Below are 21,429 nucleotides of genomic sequence, written 5' to 3' on the forward strand. Positions count from 1 at the left end.
TACAAAGTATATAAAATAGTGGCAATATTATATTTGTGCTGAGTGCTGACTATATATGGACTTGCAACGAAATCAATTTACAGTATCTGTTGAGACACACAATTATTTTAGTGAGCATCCCAGCCAATGCTATACTTGTTTGTTGAATGTGTGCAATATGATGAAGTTCATACTTAACTGGGTAATAATTAAGATCGTAAAAATCATAAAAATTACTGTAATTTCTCATTCAGATTATGGCAGGATAGCTCCTGCACTTACCGGTCAGGAGACCACAACCGGTGTGCTTGATATTAGGTTTCTTGAATTAATGTTCTGAAACTTCCTACTTTCAATGAGTTTGTCGTGACGTGAAATTTGCCGAAGGAGAATATCTGAACCAGATGTGACCACATTATACTGGTATATGTTTTTGTAATGGAAGGAAATGAACAAGATGCGGGGCTTTATCATCAAAGTAAGTTTACTCTTGAGTTGATTTAAAATCAAATCATTACAGTATTTGTTTAGTATAGGCTTATCACGGTAACAATGATCCCAAAGTGCATACCTCATGTTACAAATTATCAGTTGAATAGAGATGTCTGGATATGTGTAGTTGTAATTAGTGAAGTTTCAGATTTTGGTATATACCTTGAAAAATTAAGCTATTGGGATACTATGACTCAAGACATTTCGTCCCAGAGTATTTATCAGACCAAGATACTTCAGACCACAAATTATACAATCACAATATACTTTGAATATTTAACAAGACTATATGGAAATGAAATATTTGTACGATTTGTCTCTCTCGTTAACATGTGTCTGCACATTGAGTGCACAATATAGCGGCTCATTGCAATTTTTTACCTTTCTATGATTTATTTTCATGCTGTTTGCCATGGTGGCACTAATCAATAATAATGATTTGGGGTCTTCAAAATCGAGTACCGGTACCCGAATGATTTGATTCTGAATCATGTAATATTCTTCGAGTCGAGTAATCACGTATCACTCATTTATGACATCATAACAGAATTGAAATGTCAAAGTTCAAATAGGTACCTTTTATGCGACCACAAAGAATAAAATGCGGCCTGTTATCCATCAGATTAAAGAAACTTCAGTATTTTTCGACCATACCGATTTCATTGCACTTGGTGACAATGTTGTGGGATGATCATGACTTCGAAAATGTGCTATTTCCAGTAACGTTCGTAGCTTTGTACTACTGTATATGTTTTGTATGCTCCGATATGGCCAATCAAGGTTTGAAGGCTTCAACAGTGAAAATTAGTATCGAAACTATAATTCTCGTTGATGAATGAACTTTCAGTGGCGAGGAGCGTATAATTTCAGTACCGGTACTCAAAAGAATCGTCTTTGAATCATTAAAATTAATACTCGATTCAGATTCGAGTACTTGAATCATAGTCCCCAGCCCTGATAATGATACCAATTCATGTTGCTTTGCTACAGTGTATTTATAGCAGAGATGATGCTAAATCTCTCACACACAGTCAACCAAGGTTGTAATAGGAAGTGCACTTAGGATTAAAATCGGGTGATCCATCTATTTCCACCCACCCAAAGGGTAAAAATAACATCATCAGCACTTTTCAGTACAAAATATTTCTTTAACGCCTGATATACCGTAATTTTCCAAGTATAGTACGCCCCCATGTATAATACGCACCCTTAAAATGGCATGCAAATTCTGGGAAAAAGCCTGTACTCATGTATAGTACGCACCCTGCATTCACAGTACATGAATAGCTGTGTTTTAGTACGCGATGTTGTTCTGTTTTGCGATGTCACTGTCGAACAATCATGACATGACCATCGCTAATCATTATGCAATTAACGGCATTGTCTCTAAACGATAGTACAGAGCAGCCAAAGCCTGCGAGGCTGGCGACGCGATAGTTCGGGCCAGCGACACGACGTCTTGCGCACGAGGCCTATTACAGATGCGATTGCTAATCATTATACAAGTAACGGTATTGCCTCTATACGATAGCAGCCAAAGCCTGCGAGGCTGGTGACGCGACATCTTGTGCACGAGGTCAGATGCGATTGCTTAGGCCAACGGTTATGTCGTGCAAACCACGCCTGTTGGAGGTGCGGCTGATGACGCAAGCGATAATATTTTGCGCACATGGCCTGTCGATGAAGTAGCGAGGATTGCCGCTCGCGTGTCCAGCAGTCAATGAATGACCTAATTTCACTCGCGTGCAAACGGCAAACCAACTCAGCAGGAGATTGCGTGCTGTGCAGACAACTCTCGTTAATTGGCAACACGCTTTTTTTAAAATTGGTAGCGCGTTACATTGATAATACGAATTACTGGGCACGATGGCTGAAAGTGATGTGCGATTGGAAACAAACATGAAGAAAGGTGTGATTTCAAGTTTTTTATCGAGGGAGATTTTTTTCAAGCGTGTTGTTCCCATGTATAATACGCACCCCGCGATTTTAGGGCAAAAAATCGTGAAAATTTTGCGGATTATACACGGAAAATTACGGTAGTTGAGTGTAAATTTGCTAAATACCAGTATATAGAGATTAAGAGATGTATCCCAGGGGCGCAGTGAGTTCTGGTTTCATGTATCACCCTGAAAATGCACTAAAAGGTATGACAGAACGACAGGCATGAACATGAACAGCAGTGTGACCATATTCTGGATGGGGTGGTTAACTGGTTATCGGGTCAGCAGTAGTTGTGAACTTTTTGGTGTGTAGATAAGGAACAGGAGTTGATAACAAAGCCAATCGCGTACAATGAAGTAAAATATACTGGGATTATTACAAGTCAAATCAGCCCCAGAATATTGAAATGGATCATGATATCCACATTCATACTATCATCATCATCATCATTTTGCCAGAATAGCCTGTGACGTGATAATTTGTGTGGTATATAGCTCAGTGGCTAAAGCCCAAAGCTGTAGCATACGGTACATCAACATGGGCATTGGGCAATGAGCATACTCACTGAATCGCAATGAATATGCCCGTTCCATAAAATATTTGCTTTCCGTATTTGCATTGTTATGAATATTGAAGTGTAACTCATGGTCTGAAGCGTGTGCAGATCCAGTAAAAGGACCAGTGTTATAAAGTACTATGCAATTCATTTGAACTTGAGTATTGAATTCACCCTCGTTACTGTTGAATATACCATCTGTTCTTATAAATGACATTCCCTCCCAAATTCTGGATGCTGTCAGATGTGATATCAATAAACTTCGAGACGTACGAATCTATGTTTCAATACCTGACTAATTAGCTACATTTTGTGGATTCTATTCACAGGGAAACCTGAATCGATTCCCCATGTATATATCATTGATTTTGATGATGGTCTTGATTTGATCTCAGAATTATAACATAATATGAAGCGAAGCTGTCAGTGTACTTGTTATTTGTCATGGGATCCATATTATTATTCTTATCCGCAGTTGACAGTGTCCTTACTGGAGAATTCCCGTCTTTCGGAGCCGGCAAGGAATCCAAGTTTCAACCGTTGATGCGGAACAATAGCATGAATAATGTGGGCTTGGGACATGTACGCACTTTGACCTCGATTTGGAAATGAGCCAGTTCCTCTGACGATTCCTTTTCAGCTGCACCCGACTGATAATGGGCAAGATTTTCGATCCTATGCGTCGTTTGAAAATCCAACTGAAGAAGACGCAAATTTGTGTGTTGAAGCAAAGGAGTTCACACCGATGGGTGAGATTTTAGATAGTGATGACTAGAGATGGAGGCACTACACTTCATTGATGGCTGAGAGATTGCAAAATCTGATTAGTAAGAAATCTGGACACTATCTCAGAAGCGCTAGGTCATCATGTAACTTGCTCGAGCTATTCTTCAGTACTGAGTAGTTTGTTGCTATTATTATTTTTCAGTGTATAATTATTTTGTGTCATGTAATGTAGATCGTTGTACCGTGAAGGTTAGCAAAGCATTATTTTCAGCAGAATAAACAAGCATCTTGAAAGATCTTGGAGAAAATAGGCTACTCATGGTTGGTCTTGGCTAGAAATCATGGTTCTAGTTAAGTATATATCAATTGATAGCCTAAGCGATAATAAGCACACAAGTATTCATATTCCTCACGTCTTAAACTGCTTTCACTTCATTGCTATCGTTTTTATGTCAGAGGGTTTTTAATATAGTCATAATTCAGCTATGTTGCTAATGCAAATGACAGCTTTTGCGATGTTCTGCAAAATCTAAGAATGACAATCACTGCCCAGGGTCTATGCACCGCAATCGAAAGAATTTGTTGTTGATTGACAATTGTTATGTGAACTAAAATGAGAGAGCTCCTGCCACTCCATATTTGACAACTGATGACAAATCGCAAGGTTGAAACAAGTTCTATGGTCTAGCCTTGGATTGATATATCTTGCAATCTGGTTAATATTAGCTTGCTGGTCCCTGAGAATGACATGATTGGCGCTATATTATGAAATATCTTATTTAAATATTCTATCCAGCCTTATTGATCGAATATAATTAGATAGGTATATATGAAGGTATTTTTTGAAAACTGTCAAAGCACTACTGAAATAGCTGCAACTTACATCTTCTTGATAGAATGAAAACCGCGGTCATTTGAGATTTATCGTCATGATTTCATTATTTAATTCCGAGAACCCTCTCAATGCAGTTTCTTATATCTGAAAGTAGAGACCTGCTGTCTGCCATTGCCTGTAACTGTGACTCAAAATGCATGATCTGTTATTCATGGCACGTGGTGTGTGCCGAGCGCAGAGTAGCTTGCATTACATTTCCTAACATTTCCTGACACATTTACTGCCGCATATTCTGTTGTGTGCAACGCCTCTGATTTTGTGAAAACGGTCTTTGTTTTTGGATGGTGTGGCTACAGGAAATAATAATAAGTGTTTGTGAAGCCTGCTATTCGTGAGGATTGTCGGAGTTTGTTGATAGCAAAATGCTGTGCCTTGTATGTTGTGCGCTGCATTTTAATCTGGTTTCTGTGATACCGTTGGTGAAGTTCCTGGTTGTTTCTTGCTAGATTTTATCGGGAATGTATCGCTTTTGTTATATTACCGCAGTTCCGCAGCAAGGCCAGCACTCGTTCCAATCGACTATCAGTTCTTTTGAGTCGCTGAACGTAGGGGGGCAAAATGGCACGAGCCACAACACGCTGTCGTCCTTGGGACCCAATCCAGCTGCGAGGGAGTTTGTTCCGCGGAATCAGTCTGCGCCCAATCTCCACATGCCGCAAATGCAGGCCGGCCAGCCGCTGTCTGCGTCGACTATTCCCGGAATAAGGGAGTTTATTCCAAGCTCGCGGCTGGCACGGATTGGCCAGAGACAAAACGGAGCCGTGCAACCGCAGTCAGCGGCCTATAGGCCATCCCAGCCGCAGAGGTTCATGTCGCAAGGCTCCGTACGCGCCATGGGCGATCAGGATATGATGGGGATGGCAAAATCCAACGCGAACATGGGTGATGTGCTAGGAGGTATGTTGCAGACTTGAAAAACTAGGTAATTCTGGTGATCTAATCGGACAAATTATCTCGGTGAGAAGCCGATAATCAAATTTGTGAAATATTAATTTCAATTCTTATCTAATATATGGTTTTCCTGAAATTGCTATAGGAGAACTGTATGGCGTAAAACGGGCCAAGTACAGACATTTGTCTTTCTCATGCTTATGAGGATGAGCGCTGATTTCATATGAACTGAATTATATTTTTGTTGCATTTTTTGAACTTAAGTCATATCTACAAGTTCTTGCAAATTCAGTAATTCTAAGTTAATTTGGAAATACCCATGGCGATATAATTCTAATTCAAATCTCATTTAGAAAAGCTGAAAATATTGTAGCTGATCAACTCTGGTGTGCTGTTCTCGGGCGGAATTAAAACGTATCTATTTTATTGACTTGCGCCATATTCAACACAACAACATTCAACTCCTTTTGCATTTTACTGATATTGATTTTTCAAAGTCCTGACATCTTATTTGTTATCACTACTATCACAATGCAGTTGGCTGTAGATTTGTGTACCACAAAAATCAGCGGAACTGATATCTGTGCTTGAACAATTTACTGGGTTCAGAGTCATCCATTACTGAACCTCGGTGTTGCTTGATTTTTTATCTGCTGCATCAATATTTGAAGGCGGGCAACATACTCCTGGAATAGATGGCATGCCAGCCAACGGCCACGGAAATGTATTTTCACCAACTCAGCAACCAACGTTTTATGCTGGCGGAGACAGCGATAACTCGTTGAATCACAGCCCGCATCCAGGTAGTTTGCTATGTTTTAGGCTAAATTGCATTTGATAATGGTCTAGGTCTGTTTTGACGGCCTGATTTACTGTGTTTTAAATTGCCGCGACTGCAGTCAAGTCGAGAGCCAACATGTCAGCGTTGAAGATATCGCTAAAGAAATTAGAGCACGACTTTCAGCATATCTTGAGAAAGAAAGAGAATCAGAGTAGATTGAAGCGGTGCATGACAGCTCCTACACAAGGTACTTGGGTTAGCGCGAACGCTTAAATGTATCACACGGTGAGCTAGGCCCTACCCTACCAGTACTGCGTAGTCAGACTTCAAGTGAAGATTTGTAAATTGTGATGGTAACCTTGATATCACCAGGTTATTAGAGGGCTATGATTTGACATTACTTTGATGGCTTCCTTTGTAATTATGGATGTCGAAATGTGTTCGGAACAAAGATTGCGCGTGAAGAGTGCAGTGTTGTCCAGAAATGACAGTGTGCATCAGCATTTTCGGTGCATTTCTTCTAGTCACTGAACTCTTGCGTACTCAACAGAGGTGGTCAGTACCGAAATACTTCTTTTTCATGGAGTACTCAGTTAGATTTTGCCTACTTCCGTCACTTACTCTGTATACTAGAAAGTAGTTTAGGGGTACGTTTGCAGCACCGTGGTATGAAATCTTAGAACAACTTGGCGAAGTAGCTCATGTATCACGGAAACTGAATATATTTTCGAAAATTGCAGCTATTTGTAGTGGCGTTGCTCATTTTGAGTTCGTCGCTAAGATCCAATTTGCAATTTCTGGAAGTAGAAAGTTTCGATTAATTGCCGAAGGTATGCAAGCCCTTGACTAAATCTACGTTTTGAAACTACATACTTGAGTAGGCTACTTTTCACAACTTCATTTTCTACGTCAACTTGAAGTAGTGTTGTAATTATTGTAATCGATACTCCCGCTCATGCTTAAGTAGTAACTTATGTTGTCAATTTTACTTCTACTTAGGTACAAACGATGAATACTTTGACTTCCTCTGATACTCATCTGGCTGATGTAGATTTTTGATGTAGTAAATGTTCAATGCAAAATCAATGCTTTCGGCAAGCATTCAGATGTAGTGTTTTCGCATTTGCTTGTTGTTTTTTGGGCAACAGCTACTGTGAAAATTCCTTTCACCAATTTCACGTTACAAGGATTTGCTCGTTCTATGAATGAAGATATTCCTCTGTTTTCAATATTCAACCGCAAGATGAACGCGTCTCCCTGTCTTTTCAAGGATTCGTCCCGGCCACGTCGTCTCCTTACGGCCGCCAGAGCATGTTGTCAAACGGCTCGGTGGGCAATATGAGCCACATACTCGGAACGAGATCGGGGTCTGATGTGTCAGATCGAGCTTCACCGTTGCAAGCCAGGCGGGCTGCCAGCCATCTTGGACACCGGTCTTCTCCGCTCGAGCCGTTGAACACAGGTGCTGTTCATCTCCGTCTTCGTGTATGAGAGTTGAACTACGGGGGCGTGGACAGGGGGTAGAATTGATGACAACTCTACCCCTTTTAAAAACCTTTGTTAATCTGCTTACCGGTATCCCTTATTGTAAATCATTATACAATTGTTTAATATATTCATATTGAAATGCACCCGAATATTTCCAGCTGATACTCGGATAATCGGGGCAGAGAGAGCACGTGCCGGTGACGTCATATTTTGTGATAAGACTGTTGATACACGATGTTCTTTCCAATTCTGTACTAGTCGCTGACGATTAACCCTGACGATTGTCAGCCAAAAATATTCGGGTTCATTTTAATAGAAATATACGTTATTCAATTGCATATTGATTTGAACTTCTTTATGTCATGAACTTCGTGAAACCTTCATACGGTAATTAACCATTCATCGAATGCTAGATTATGCCCACGTGTTCAGTCATCAATAGCGCACCAAAATTTGTTTCTGATTCCCTTCCCCCCTGTTGAACAACTAGATATCGATAGTTCTCTCTAGTTGAGCAGATTACAGTGAAATTACGGTAATCTAATTCTGATCTTATTCTGTCAAAGGTTTCTATGTTCTAAGTATGTTTCTACTCTAATTTCTGGTCTTCCGGAAAATGGCCCAGTAGAACTGTGTAGTGCGAAACGAGCAAAGCAAAGTGCACAGACATTTCTTGTGACAGTGAACTCGGATTTGATATGGGCTGGACTTCATTCATGCTGTATTTCTTCCTTATTTTGATTGAATTCAATCTCCAACTTTTGCAAGTTCAGTACCGGTAATTGTAATCTAATTTGAATAAGGTGAAAATTTTCTAGTTTTGTGTTGCTTTGCCGGCACGTGTCTTGTCGATTTTAGAGAGCCATTCGGCTTCCGATGCGGAAATGCAGGCCAAGGTGTCGCAGGAAAATTTCGGGGGGACGACGTACTTCTTCACTCAAGGACAGAAGAGGCAAAATATGGCCGTGGTAAGCGTGACATCGTGATTACTATCGGTGTTGCTGCGGTGCGATTGTGAATGCGATGCAATTATGTACCCTTTCATTCAACCACAAATAGTTCTGTATAAAGAATATAATAACATTGTTAGTTTAACTTGATCAGAAATACTTCCACATGTGTCTAACATGATTGTCACGTAACGCATTGTGATAAGCCTGCGGGTTGGTCACTGCTTCTGAGAAATTAGAATTTTTTGAACATGTGCACATAGTGCAGCCTTTTGCTGCATGTTTTTAATCATCGAAACTATAATGATTCTTAGTCTCAACAGTCGACCAACATGACTGGCAATGTTACACTCGAATCATTAAAACGGGATGCTGCAAAACGCATTAATTCGATTTTGCGCTGTTTAGCTCTTTACTCGGTTGTTGTTAATGCAAACTAGGATACTTACCATTTGGGGATTAGTTCTGTCTTCCTTTTACCGAGATCGATTTCCGTTCCGTTCCTACTCTTTTTATGCGGATGCGTTAGATATCGATGTATGAAGCGGTGCAATTGTTCCCATGAATTATTGAAGGAAGGTTTCGTATATATCAACGGATCTTGTTAAGAAGTTGTTTTGGCCAATGAATGAAATTGAGGAATACATTTTGCAAATTTTGACGTTAGTAATAGGCCTACCATTGTGGAGCGTGCGTGTCTTTTACCCATGTCAATTTGTAGACGACAAAGCTTAATGGGACCGATCCCTGAATGTTGGTGTTTATGTGGAATGTTAAATACTGCATAAATCAGCATGTCCCTAGATTCATTAGAGCACGCTCGGTGAAAATCTCACTATTAACTTATCCGCTCAAGATTGATGCGGAACAATCAAAGGCCATAAATTCTGCAATTGGCAGACACTTGGATAATCCCGCATGTGCTAAAAACTATCGAGACGACAGATTTCGCATAGTCGGAAAGTGTGTTCACACTTTCATTTGTGTGCCTGGGAGTCGACTTTTATCAAAATACACCAGCCAAGGCTGTGTCAACAAAAAGAGTTCGTGTATCATCTAAAAATAGTACATTGAACACTCTCGTATTCGACATTTCATGCTGGTGGCGTCATATTTTGGGCTACGATTGTTGATATTATACACTGTTCTTTTAAATTCTCTACTAGTTGCTGACGATTACCCCTGACGAGTGTCAGCCGAAAATATTCGGGTCCATTTCAATATGAATGTACTATTCAATTGTATATTGAAGTTCTGTACCTCCAAGAAGCTATTTAATGCTGTTTGCATGTTTTGACATAGAGAGAGATCTTATTACAAATTCTTTACGCCACTCCACAATTTCGAACCAATGGATTCCCTAGAGACTTGCGCAAACTTTTGGATTTTCAAAATGCACAACCAGAACTGGAACTACTTGCTTTTCAACATGCACCACTATAACTACTTCCTTTTCAAAACTAGAATCTTTGAAAACCCACAACTCATTAGTTTCAATTTGTTCGGAATGGGAACACCTTCCAGCATTAACATGAATACGAAATGGGATGGGTTTCGACCCCCTTATCACAACCCTGGGCTACACCACTGTGAGTAGGTAGCAAGAACAGCACACAACAGTAATCACTTTTCAAAATCTATAATAAATCTAGAACTAGAGATACTTACTTTTCGCAATCGGCAACTAAACTAGAAGTCCACAAAAGACCTGCATTTAGTTGACCGTCAACTAACTAGGTAGTTTGAATAAGTCTGATTGCTGACCTTTTTTGAATTTGTGCTATAGTTGCTCTGAAATTTTTCACGTAACGCAGGTCGTTCCGCAGTACAACATGTTTTCCGGGTCCCCTCCCAGCGTGGAGTACATCAAGCAAAGGGCGAACGCCCCGTCTTTTTTCATGCCCGACGAGCTCCGACAATCCATCATGAAAAAACAGACTCTGACGATGTTGACCGTCGACGCGGAACAGGACTCATGTGAGTTGTTAGCGGACGGGTGTTGAAACTTTGATCGCGTGCGAACGTTTTTTTCTGAAACACGGCGGTCACGGAGTAGAGATTAATCAACTTGTCTCTGTACATTGCGAGAGTTCGGGGTGCTTGAATCGTATGTGCAAATTGATTATTAATATTATCAGTTTCACTTTTCTGACAAATGCTACTACTTGTCAACGTAATTTGGTGTGAAAGGTGCATTGTCTTACAAGCGCAGTAATGTGTTAGCTCGTGTGATGTGTATTTACCTTAGAAATTACCGAATTAAGGTAGTTGGCGATGACTTGACAACAAAAAATGCTGATTGCAGCCCAAAATTGGATTGAAATTATTAAAAATCACAATTTCATTTGTACATATTGTTGAATGCGTCACTCAGTTTGATTTGAGTTGAATCTGTAAGTATTTGAATTCAATTCCAGTTGCCTGTGATTGAATTATGCAGCGCAAATCGCTAGACATTTCTTCTTCGTCTAAAAGTCGCATTGTGGCCGCAATTTTTGATGAGATGTTGATTGTGTCGACCACAATCTTTACTCGAGCTAGTAAAGCTAGCGATGGAAGTTTCTGACATTTGCTGTTCTGTCCATGTGATAGGTGTCACTCGACTTAGTCGACTGTGTTGATTAGTTGGTGATGTTGCAAAGAGAGCTATGATTTTGGACTACTTAATAGTTTTGAGTAGTAAAATGACTGTGAATATCGTAAGTTTTATTGGGCGCTAGAGATCATACTCGTTCAACGCACCTGTAACCAGAAGATCAGTACTTGCTTCATTGATAACCTGACTGAACGCTGTTTCGTTTTAACAGCGGTACCAGCTGAAGTGGACAACTACCACAGTTTGTTCCCTGTGGAGCCAATATCCGACAGTATTCAACAGAAGTCTAGTACGTTCGGTTTCGTAACTTCATGCTACAAAGCAATCAAGTACAAGGACGGCCTTCCATATTGTTTACGAAGAATTCACGGTAAGCCTTGTCCTTTTCATTGATTTGATAAATTGATTCGATATTCGGTTTTGCGCGTACAGGTTTTCGCCAAGTCAACCAAAAGTGTATGGTTCTTGTCGAGATGTGGAAGAAAATTCAACATGCAAACATTGTGATTTTACGGGAAGTTTTCACCTCCAAAGCATTTGGAGAACATTGTAAGTGCAACCCCAATTTGTTTAGTTTTTGAATCCTTCAATGACGTGCGTATGATTTATGGATGCTTTTTGCAGATGAAATCATAACCCGATGTATATGTATTAACAGCCTACCAGTATGCTCTGTTTGTTGTGAAAATATTTGAATGTCCATTTGGAATTGAAATGTACCCAGTTTGCGATTTTGTCATGTTTGATTCATATCGAGAAAAGGAATCCTAGTTTGCAGATTTCATGTGTTGGATATAGGCTTTGGCTGGCTGACCGACTTATCATCACAGTTGCGTGTTGAGTTGTATTGATAACGGGTCACATACAAACACAATAAAATTGCCTTGATAGCAGTGACACTGCTGAGAGTGCTTAGCAAGCTATTGTTTGACGTCAAGTATTCGATCGTGTTCGAGCAACCCTAACGGCGTCTTTGATTTGAATTTTTCACGAACACAAATTGATCCTTTTCATATCAACGTTGAAATGTACATGTACACAATTAGGCATAGGACGTTACGTTATTTATTTTTGTCCTTGATGTTTTTGCGGCCTATACACCGACTCATGATATGCATACACACGATTTGTTCATATGCATGCCATGATGTGCATATGCAGATAGGTGCAGATATAGCCTTTTGCACCGGTGATGCAGAGCGCCAAGCTTGGGAACCACAGACACCATTTTACTAATCAGTTCTTTGGTCTGACCCGGCTGATAAAGAAGCCGGATGATACACCATTCCGCTATCTTGTCATTTGTGAAGATTCTTTGTCCCTTCTGAAGGTAGTTTTCGGCTATTCCGTAACACGCCTTGCCTTTCCACAGCCTTGATATTTTCCCATGACTATCATGCCGGTGCGGAGACGTTGATGACCCGGCACTTTCAAAATGCTAACAACAATTTTGCGTCGAAAAAATGGAATACCAACGGTGGGAAAAACCCAGGTGAGAATCAGAGGTGCTCAAAGTAGTCAAGAAAGCTACTCGAGTAGAAGTGGAAGTAGGGACGCAAAAACGTGCTCAAGTACGAGTAGAAGTAGTCCTTATGAAGCTGGGCTTTATTCAGCTTTTATGAAAGTTGGATGTCGATACTCCGTGAAACAGCCATGAAATTCCTCTGACTATCTTTCTAATTGGAGGATTAAACTACTTCTACTTGACAAACTGAAAATAGCAAAAAGTAAGTGTTGGTGAGAATACAGCAAAACAATGACTGCTGCTGGATGAATTTCAGATGTGTTCAAGGTCAGGGTGGTAGACATCGTTGGTACCAAGTGAAAGTATAAGTAGCTATTTCCAATTCGGAAATAAAAAGTGTTCTCGGCCTAGTTTTGCCTATAGAACTAAAAGCGGTCGGATAAAGGTATTCATAATTACTCGAGGAATTTTTGATTAAATTTTGATGGGATTCTGGTAAGATTTAATTCACGATTTTTGTCGAAATGGACATGAGATTGAATATGGAACTTTCAATAAAATTTTTCTACGCGACCGAGACTGGCTAAAATGAGCTCATAAATCTCGTCTCCACTGCAGGATTACTACCAGAAAGCCTTATATGGACGTACATCGTCCAGTTAACGTCAGCCCTGCGTTGCATACATGCCGCCGGGCTCGCGTGTCGCGTAATGGACCCGACTAAAATTATCATCACAGACAAGTCTAGGTATGCCTGATATCTCGCCCCACCTAGTAGAAATTTTTGACAGCGCTTTTACATTAGATTGCGCATCAACGGAGTCGGAATTTTTGACGTTCTCGGCTACGACAACTCTCATTCCAATCCGCGGGCGCATATGCCTCAGTACCAGCAGGAGGATCTGATCGCTCTCGGGAAAGTATGTACTGTCTGTGTCACCGGTTTTTTAATTTCGATGCATGATTTCTCTTCCAACTAGGTGGTGTTGGCTCTCGCTTGCAATTCCGTCTCCGCTATTCAACGCGATAACTTCCCGCAGTCTCTCGACCTCGTGGTGATGAACTATTCGACGGATTTGAAGAATTTCATTCTGTGAAACGCGATGTGATAGCCGCTCGTTAGGACACTGACATATTGTTTGTTTCGTGGCAGGTACCTGCTGACGCCGCAGAACAGGCACAGGACCGTCAACGACATCATGCCGATGATCGGGGCGCGATTTTATACTCAACTTGACACCTCCATCGTACGCGGTGATATCATTGAGAATGAACTGGCTAAGGTTCGAATATCCCAGTTTTTTCTGAAGAGAAATAGTTTCTGTATAACTTTCAAATCTCTTAGTTTGTTTTGTGTATTTCGTCTGTCGATTTTGCCTTCAGTCATATCGGGTCTCCCTGTCAATACCCTATAATGCCAGTTTGCCAGTTACAAAAAATCGTGATTTCATGATGCATGGATGCCATTGCCATTGTCGTGGATCAAAAACTCCTGCTAAATTTGTAAACCGATGACTCGAAAAATTGCCACTTTTGCCCAGTCCTAGTCCTGGCCCGTCGCTATCTGGTCTAGCTGAAAGCCCTCATTTGTGTCGTCCGTGCAATTGTCGTGAGGACTGAAAATATGACAAAAGTCAGCACAATGTAATAGTTTTTTATGACATGGTCGCTCAAAATGAAGACAAATCTTAGAAATATGGTCGGTGTTGCAACCCTGATTATACTGTGTACTTCAAAGTTTGTTGTTGCCATTTTTACAATGTAAATTTGATGGTCCGTAACTCTGATGAATCATTTTATTGTGCCTATATATATAAGTCTTTGAGGAGAAGCACCCAAATACTCTCTGTGTTACAATAAATGTATTCTCCAAGTTCTGTATCTATGAGCCAGCTATATGAGATTGTGTTCGTTTACCAGTTTTAATGAATGGCAGGAAGCGGAAAACGGACGTTTGTTCCGGCTTCTGTCGAAACTCTGCATCATCAACGAGAGACCCGGCGTCGACATGGGCCGGGACTGGTCGGAGACGGGCGATCGCTATTTGCTCAAGTTGTTCCGGGATCATGTGTTCCATCAGGTAAATGGGTCGTATGTGTCTGTTGATTGACGTTGTGACAAGGGTCGATGTCTTTTGAGGTTACCGAGACCGGGGCTCCGTGGATTGACATGGCCCACATCGTGCAGTGTTTGAACAAGGTGAGGGTCGGTTTATTTTAGCTGAGGTGGTCAGTAGAGATGTATGCCTAGTAGGTTTTGCTTACTACCACCACTTCCTCCTGTTGTTGTGATTTTTTAGGGCTTACTTTACATCAGTTTTCATCGTTTTGTTACACTATTACTATTTTCTGATTCTTGCAGATCTGTCATGCGCAAGCAAAAGCATTTATTTTGTCACAATAGAGTTGCCCTAATTTCAAACATTTCGAACCTGATTTGTATATTCGGGCTCTGAGTTATAATCCTAAGCACTGTGTTCAAATCATGCTCTAATTCTGGATGTCTAGTCTATATGTGTGATAACTTGTGATCACAAACCCTCATCCCTTTACATTGAGCGATAATATTGCACTTGCACGTAAATAGCTGGACGCGGGAGCCCCTGAGAGATTGTGTCTGATGTCAAGGGACGAACAGAACGTGCTTGTGGTATCGTACGCCGACTTGAAAAAAGCCTTTGAGAAGTGCTTCGATGAGTTAACTGCCTCGCAACGGTGAGGGCGACCGTGCCAATGAGTCGAATTATGGTTACGATTTGATTGCTGCTATTGCTGTGACTTGTAACGAATGAGGTACTTTGAAAACAACGTAACTCTGAATGATTTTCAAGTACTTTTATGAGATTTCCTGCGATACGACTCCTTTGCGTCGAGTACTACATGAAATTTTCTATCACTTTCTGTGCTTGATCGGTCATTTTTGAATTTGCGACTTTTACGTCTTTGTTTTGCTCTTAATGCTATATGTCGAGTTGAACGGTTTGCGGTGTGATATGGATGAGGAATTTTTCTCTGTTTTAGTCGCGTGTCTTGACTTCTTACCGACTGCCTCGTTCTTGGGTTAGTGCCATATGTGTGGCGAATAGCCGATCCATTCATTGCGTGGGTATTAGTCTTGCATTTTTTTCTGCATTGAAACTTTTGTTGACGGGTTTTTATAAATAAAGAAAACAAAACATTTTGTTGTATTTATTTAGAATGACAAACTTCCACATCAGGATTTCCAAGTTATATGTTACTATCAACATCAGGATTTCCAAGTTATATGTTACTATCATGATGCAGCATCTGCATTGCTCAATTGGTGTGCACATCTCGCTTGCATAATCAGTAGTGTTACCTAAAAGTACTTTGGTTTATATATCGGACGAATTTACAGGCCAACGATTAGAAGTATATATTGCTTATTCCTGACTTCAGCACATTCGGAGATATTGACCAAATTTGTGATTCTTTTGGTATATTAATATTCCAAAATAACATTATGCTCTTGGTTCTCGTGGGCTGACAGCGAAGTATTTTGTGTCAGATTGTATAACGCTAAGAGTTACATAGTTTATCGGCATTAGCTTATTCCTGACTACAGCACACAGTAAGATATTGGCCGAATTGTTGATTTTTTTAAAAACAAAGATAAGTTTCCTCTAGGTTCCCACGGGCTTACAACGAAGTTTCTTGTGTATATTAGATACAGGCCAAGTCTTCAGTTCAGGTTCACTGATTAAATTCATGCGCTACAAAACATCAAGGAAGGCCATTGTACTAAATATATCCAGCCCCAACCTTGTAAGTCCTGCAGTTCACCAATCAGGCAATATTGATGAGCACCGAGCGGTTACCGTGTAATGCTAGAATGTCTGTCACCTACATTGCAAACATACAAGTGGACACAGTTCATGAAAGAAATCGTGACAAGGCTGTGCTACAACACGTTTATTGAAATTCAGTGAAAGAATATTAAGATGAAACGGTCAGAGAAACTTCAGTCCAGCCTGGTGCTCTGCCATGATGTGCGGATCGCCCATGACCTCCGATTGGCTGGGATCTGTTAGGAATAATCTGTGGTTTAGTCTGCATTCACTAATTCAATCCGTTGTCATTACCATTGAAAATATCTTTTGGCGATAACGTAATGTCGCTGCCGAGAAGAGTTTCTCTTGCGAGATGTGACGAGTGCAAACACGGCAACCTTCTGGCTCCCTTTTCTGCTGTGTTCAGCTCCATTCGCATTTGTAGCGGGGCGAACATACCCTAGCAGAGAGAGAGAGAGAATTTATTCGGTTCCATGAACATTGAAAATACATGAACAGATGAATAGAAAGCACAGTATATCTAATTCGATTCAGAACCAGGCTGTAGCGAAGAGATCGGGAGATCATCAAGTCAGCTAGAGCCTGAAAGGATGGTTGTAATATGAAACTTAAAACAAAATATAACACGTGAGTGCATGATTACCGTACTTGAAATGGAATCCATATCATAGAACTTTCATACTAACACGTACCTGATGGGACCTGAGCATATTCATTCGCATATTGAACACTTTTTCATCATACTGTTTCAGTGATCTTTCTAATGGATGCGGTGCGGCGACTCCACGGTGAACACTTTTGAATCTGAAATGTTCCAGCAAAAAGTAGTCAGTGACAAGAGTATTTCAACTAGATCTCCGAGTTCTTTCATTAGATTATTTCCACAGTAGGCCCACTGCAACCAAATCAGTTACGAGTAGACTTTGAAGACTATTCACTGTTTAAGTGGTATGGTTTTGGTATTTGAGTGAGACTGTCATAATTAGTACATAACAACCTATATCAATATTAGCAATTATCCTGAATGATCAAACTTGCAGAACTAATCAAATGCAACTGCGCATAAGAAATAACAATTAAACAGCCTGTTTTATGTTCAGATAAGAAACAAGTTTGCACTTGCTCTAAAGTTCAATGTCTCAATTGTGCGTTTCTCAATTACGGCTAGATTCTGCAAAATTTGAGGAAAGGGAATGCATTTACCCAGATTTTAGAGTTGATTGACTTAAAAATTCATCCGTTTCCACACTTGGCATTGAAACCAAGTCTTTTCCTTGCGAATGGAATGTTTCTGGTGCTTCCTGTATTAAATATATATATTGAGAGCGGCACGTATCAAACGATTTCATAAACAAAAGTACCATAGCCATGAGTTACACACACTTACTAGTGACTACTGACTACGGTGTCACATTACCGTACTTTGGGCAATGGAATCTGACGGGCTTATCGCTGCACAAGTCAGAACTACAAGATGTCTGGAAGATATAGGAAACTGTTCAACACAACTTACCATTTCTAGAAAATCTTGCGATTACTCTACTAATCTTCGTTTCAAGGCAAAATAAGCGAACGAACTAAGCGAGCAAGTGACTTGAAAATTTAGACATGTGGTGAGTCATGATTATTTTGCAAAGTCATTCTTTTTGGATATCTACCACTATAGATAACTAACCTACTACCACTGAAATTTTCTTGGATTTGAAAAGTTTCTACTAAACTAGGTTAAACATGTATCATCAGTTATAATAAAATCTCCCACGATTACTTCACCCTATTTTGTGTGAATGACGACGAAATTGGTTTCGTCATACAAAATCTTCGTGCTTGAGAGACTTTATGAGTGACATACAGTCAGTCCACGTAAAGATCATATGAGATTGAGAACTGAAGGCAGTATGAAGTTACGCCAATTATCGCTCTTCGTGTAATAAGGTAATCTGATATTTTGCATTGGTATGGTCTTGCTATGGGAATAACAGTACAGAGATCAAGTCACAACCTTCGACTCTAGGACTCATCCCGCATTTCTCATACGTCGAGTCCGATTCTAGTCACGTCATTTTGTCTAAGACAATGAGAATGACTCGAACATCCCAACAGGCCAACACTGTGGGACGGGGCCAGAGAACTATGACATCTGCCAGATGTAGAAGCTTGTTGGGAGCATTTTCCGCAGAGCCATGCGAATATTACTGGTACTACCAGAATATCTGTAAGCCAATGTGGCAGTTTGATTGGTCTACTTTGTGAATCTGAATATTTTGGATTCAAGGGGTGTCATAATTATTCCCATATTTGACTCATTTTCAACCTGTATTAATATGTGGCCAGGAAACAGTGTTGATACGATTAGGTGCACGATAAATAGAGTTATTTCCACAATAAGGCCATTCGATACATTCACAGTAAGATACTGATCAGCTGATCACATCACATATCCAAATCTGTACTTCATATCTAAATAAATCTAATCTAAATCATACAAAATACTGTTTTTCAAATGTACCTCATGAATCATCAATTCTGAGTGCCAGCTGGCATTTCATTGAGCGTTCATGAAAATCATCACTCTTGCTCCCCTTCCTGTGCAAATGCAATGGTGGTACGATTGCTGATATACAATCTTCTATTCAATTCTTTAGCCTACTATGGTTGAGTGACGATCACTCTATTCTTGACAAGTGTCAGGCAAAAATTATATTATTCAATGGTGTACTGAAATTTGTGTGTTTTTACCACGAATTATAAATTCAGGGGTTGTCATTTACTTAAATGTAGCTAAAGTTTAACATATATCATGGATCTGAGCGGAAAATTGATCATCAAAGCCCGTCTCGGCGATGACGTCAGAAGAATACCCATTCACAATGAAGACCTGACGTATAACGAATTGCTTCTCATGATGCAACGAGTGTTTCGCAACACTTTACAACCTACAGACGAAGTCACAATCAAATACGCTGACGACGATGGGGATTTAATCACGATTTTCGACGACTCCGACATTACTCTCGCAATTCAGTTGAGTCGCGTTTTGAAGCTCACCCTGTTCTGCCAGGGAGAGAAGGGCGAAATATCAGTTCCCAGAGCGAAAAACATAAGATCCGAATTGGTAGATATAAGGAACAGGATCAACAACATACTGGATTCTCTTGGTGAAGTCGTTGACGATAATCCAGAAGAAAACGGTGGCGTTAAAGCGGAACAACCAAGCTATTCTGCTTCGCAAGAGCAAGAACTGCAACCGCATGTGGAGGCTACACTTGTTCAAGACGCAGGTAGTTCTGAAGCATCAAAGTCTTACAATTCTATGTTCGATCCGCTTACGGATGCGGCTAAAACTCAATCATTGCCCGGCCAAGGCGAGGAGAGGGATAGGGTCGCAAGTCCTGCCGGAAGTCATATTAGTAAAGGGTCGGCAGGTTATGCCCCCGATACTTTACCGCAATCGCAGCCGGCTCAACACCAAAACTCGGTGCAATCATCTTTCGCTCCTAGCGCCGATCAGACGCAAAATTCTCAGCAACACCAAAGTAGTTTGCAATCTTCTTTCGGCGATGCTGCCCTACCCGGGCAACAATATGGAGCCACGGATCCTAAATCTCAGTATGGAGCACCAGATCTAAAGTCTCAGTATGGAGCGTCAACTCAGCAACCAGGGTATTACGGTAACGCTGCTGCTTCTCAAAGTGTTGTCACGCAAGCGGGATCTTCTTATCCCATGCAAACAACTCCAACCGTCCCAAATTCGGCAGTGTCCTACAATAATCAGTACCCTTCTGGGCAAGGAAGTTATCCACAAGCCGGTGGGATGCCTCCAGCACCACAACAAAGACAACCAGGTTATACGACCCCTGCATCGCAGCATCCCGCTGGAATGCCGAACTCTGGCCAATACAATTATGGTATGCGCGCTCCAACTCCGACTAACCCGAATCCGATGCCTCAGTCTACTGTAGCATCATCCCAGCCTTACGGAATGGCACCAACAAGCTCTGCTGCAATGCCATACTCTGCTGGAGGACCTCCTCAACAAATGCAGTCGTACGGGGCGGCCTCCACCCCGCCTCCATCAATGTCGTACCCTCCTGGAGCTCCCGGCTCATCGTATGGTCAACCGCCGACAAATCCTCACAGGCTTATTAGGGGAGGTGGTGCATACAGAGCCAGACAGCCGGGTCCCGGCTATCAATAACGAAATAATCACAAGTGTTCAAGACAATATCATTAAACAAAATGATTTCAATTTACTAAAGCAGTAGTCGATCGCCTTCATCATTATTGCTCACAAATTTCGTCCTGTAAATCCCTAGCATGATAAGTGTATGTTACCGTATGTTTCTTTATCTTCGGCATGTTCTATGTGGTAATTCCCGTGATTACTTGCGTTGTATAATGATGTCTTTCAATCCTATTCCTCTACTACTAAAATGCTCTTGATAAATTTCCCGTTTTGTCTCCTTTTTCGTTATAATATGTCAAAGATATCATGAGTTGAAATATCACTATCTGGATGTGCTGTCTAGATATGTGAACGATAGTGGGTAAGGAGCAAGGTTATTCTGGTGCGCGAATATTTCTGCATTTACAGTTGAAATTAGTGAGTCAAATATATTAAGCATAGCTATGTTATGCGTATCGAAAGTTTAATGTGATTTCTTCCTGTGTACTGAAATAATGTAGTCTCGTGTCTCCAGCAGCACGTTAATCAAGTTTTGAGGAGTTTACGCTCAGAGATTTGCAGGATAGATTGTTGCATCATAGCTAGAGTTCGTCATTGTCGAGATTTCTCTTTCACACGACACAAGTTTTCATCCAAAATCGTATATTTTTGCAGATGCGGAGTTGACAGCCT

The 21,429-nt window shown here is 40.7% G+C and overlaps 3 protein-coding genes across 4 annotated transcripts; 2 read left to right on the top strand and 1 right to left on the bottom strand.

Moving 5' to 3' along the window:
* Positions 1 to 195: 195 nt before the first annotated feature.
* Positions 196 to 15,935, top strand: LOC145457215 (PAN2-PAN3 deadenylation complex subunit pan3-like). 2 transcript variants are annotated; one of them, XM_080335396.1, is made up of 19 exons: positions 196 to 457; positions 3,444 to 3,550; positions 3,609 to 3,717; positions 5,076 to 5,486; positions 6,152 to 6,283; positions 6,380 to 6,508; positions 7,532 to 7,723; positions 8,608 to 8,717; positions 10,514 to 10,676; positions 11,507 to 11,665; positions 11,728 to 11,844; positions 12,668 to 12,787; positions 13,379 to 13,508; positions 13,566 to 13,680; positions 13,741 to 13,853; positions 13,914 to 14,043; positions 14,697 to 14,840; positions 14,900 to 14,959; positions 15,347 to 15,935. In XM_080335396.1, the coding sequence occupies exons 1-19, from the start codon at positions 418 to 420 to the stop codon at positions 15,476 to 15,478; spliced, it is 2,613 nt and encodes an 870-aa protein (XP_080191522.1). In that variant the 5' UTR covers positions 196 to 417; the 3' UTR covers positions 15,479 to 15,935. The 2 variants fall into 2 exon arrangements, with proteins under 2 accessions (XP_080191522.1, XP_080191523.1); XM_080335397.1 differs by lacking the exon at positions 6,380 to 6,508 and having other exon boundaries at positions 198 to 457.
* Positions 15,936 to 16,677: 742 nt separating this feature from the next.
* Positions 16,678 to 18,227, bottom strand: LOC145457227 (proteasome maturation protein-like). The gene is made up of 5 exons (XM_080335414.1): positions 18,085 to 18,227; positions 17,775 to 17,872; positions 17,264 to 17,375; positions 16,863 to 17,010; positions 16,678 to 16,804 (listed from the first exon to the last, which is right to left on the bottom strand). Exons 1-5 carry the CDS (start codon positions 18,085 to 18,087, stop codon positions 16,731 to 16,733), a joined length of 435 nt encoding a protein of 144 aa, XP_080191540.1. The 5' UTR covers positions 18,088 to 18,227; the 3' UTR covers positions 16,678 to 16,730.
* A 1,061-nt stretch (positions 18,228 to 19,288) lies between these two features.
* Positions 19,289 to 21,218, top strand: LOC145457359 (uncharacterized). The gene has a single exon (XM_080335555.1). It carries the CDS (start codon positions 19,372 to 19,374, stop codon positions 20,767 to 20,769), a length of 1,398 nt encoding a protein of 465 aa, XP_080191681.1. The 5' UTR covers positions 19,289 to 19,371; the 3' UTR covers positions 20,770 to 21,218.
* The last annotated feature ends 211 nt before the right edge of the window (positions 21,219 to 21,429 follow it).

Source organism: Botryllus schlosseri, chromosome 15 (assembly GCF_051294905.1).
Source record: "Botryllus schlosseri isolate E-star chromosome 15, Bs_hap1, whole genome shotgun sequence".
NCBI classification, from domain to species: Eukaryota; Metazoa; Chordata; class Ascidiacea; order Stolidobranchia; family Styelidae; genus Botryllus; species Botryllus schlosseri.

Bases quoted from the DNA above. Each gene is read 5' to 3' on its own strand.
- LOC145457215 (XM_080335396.1), top strand. From the start codon at position 418: ATGGAAGGAAATGAACAAGATGCGGGGCTTTATCATCAAA. The intron at 458-3,443 runs GTAAGTTTACTC...TCTTATCCGCAG, and splicing joins TGCGGGGCTTTATCATCAAA to TTGACAGTGTCCTTACTGGA. The intron at 7,724-8,607 runs GTGCTGTTCATC...TGTCGATTTTAG, and splicing joins GCTCGAGCCGTTGAACACAG to AGAGCCATTCGGCTTCCGAT.
- LOC145457227 (XM_080335414.1), bottom strand. The intron at 17,376-17,774 runs GTAAATGCATTC...GGAACATTTCAG, and splicing joins CAATCAACTCTAAAATCTGG to ATTCAAAAGTGTTCACCGTG. The intron at 16,805-16,862 runs GTAATGACAACG...TATTCCTAACAG, and splicing joins GCCAAAAGATATTTTCAATG to ATCCCAGCCAATCGGAGGTC.
- LOC145457359 (XM_080335555.1), top strand. From the start codon at position 19,372: ATGGATCTGAGCGGAAAATTGATCATCAAAGCCCGTCTCGGCGATGAC.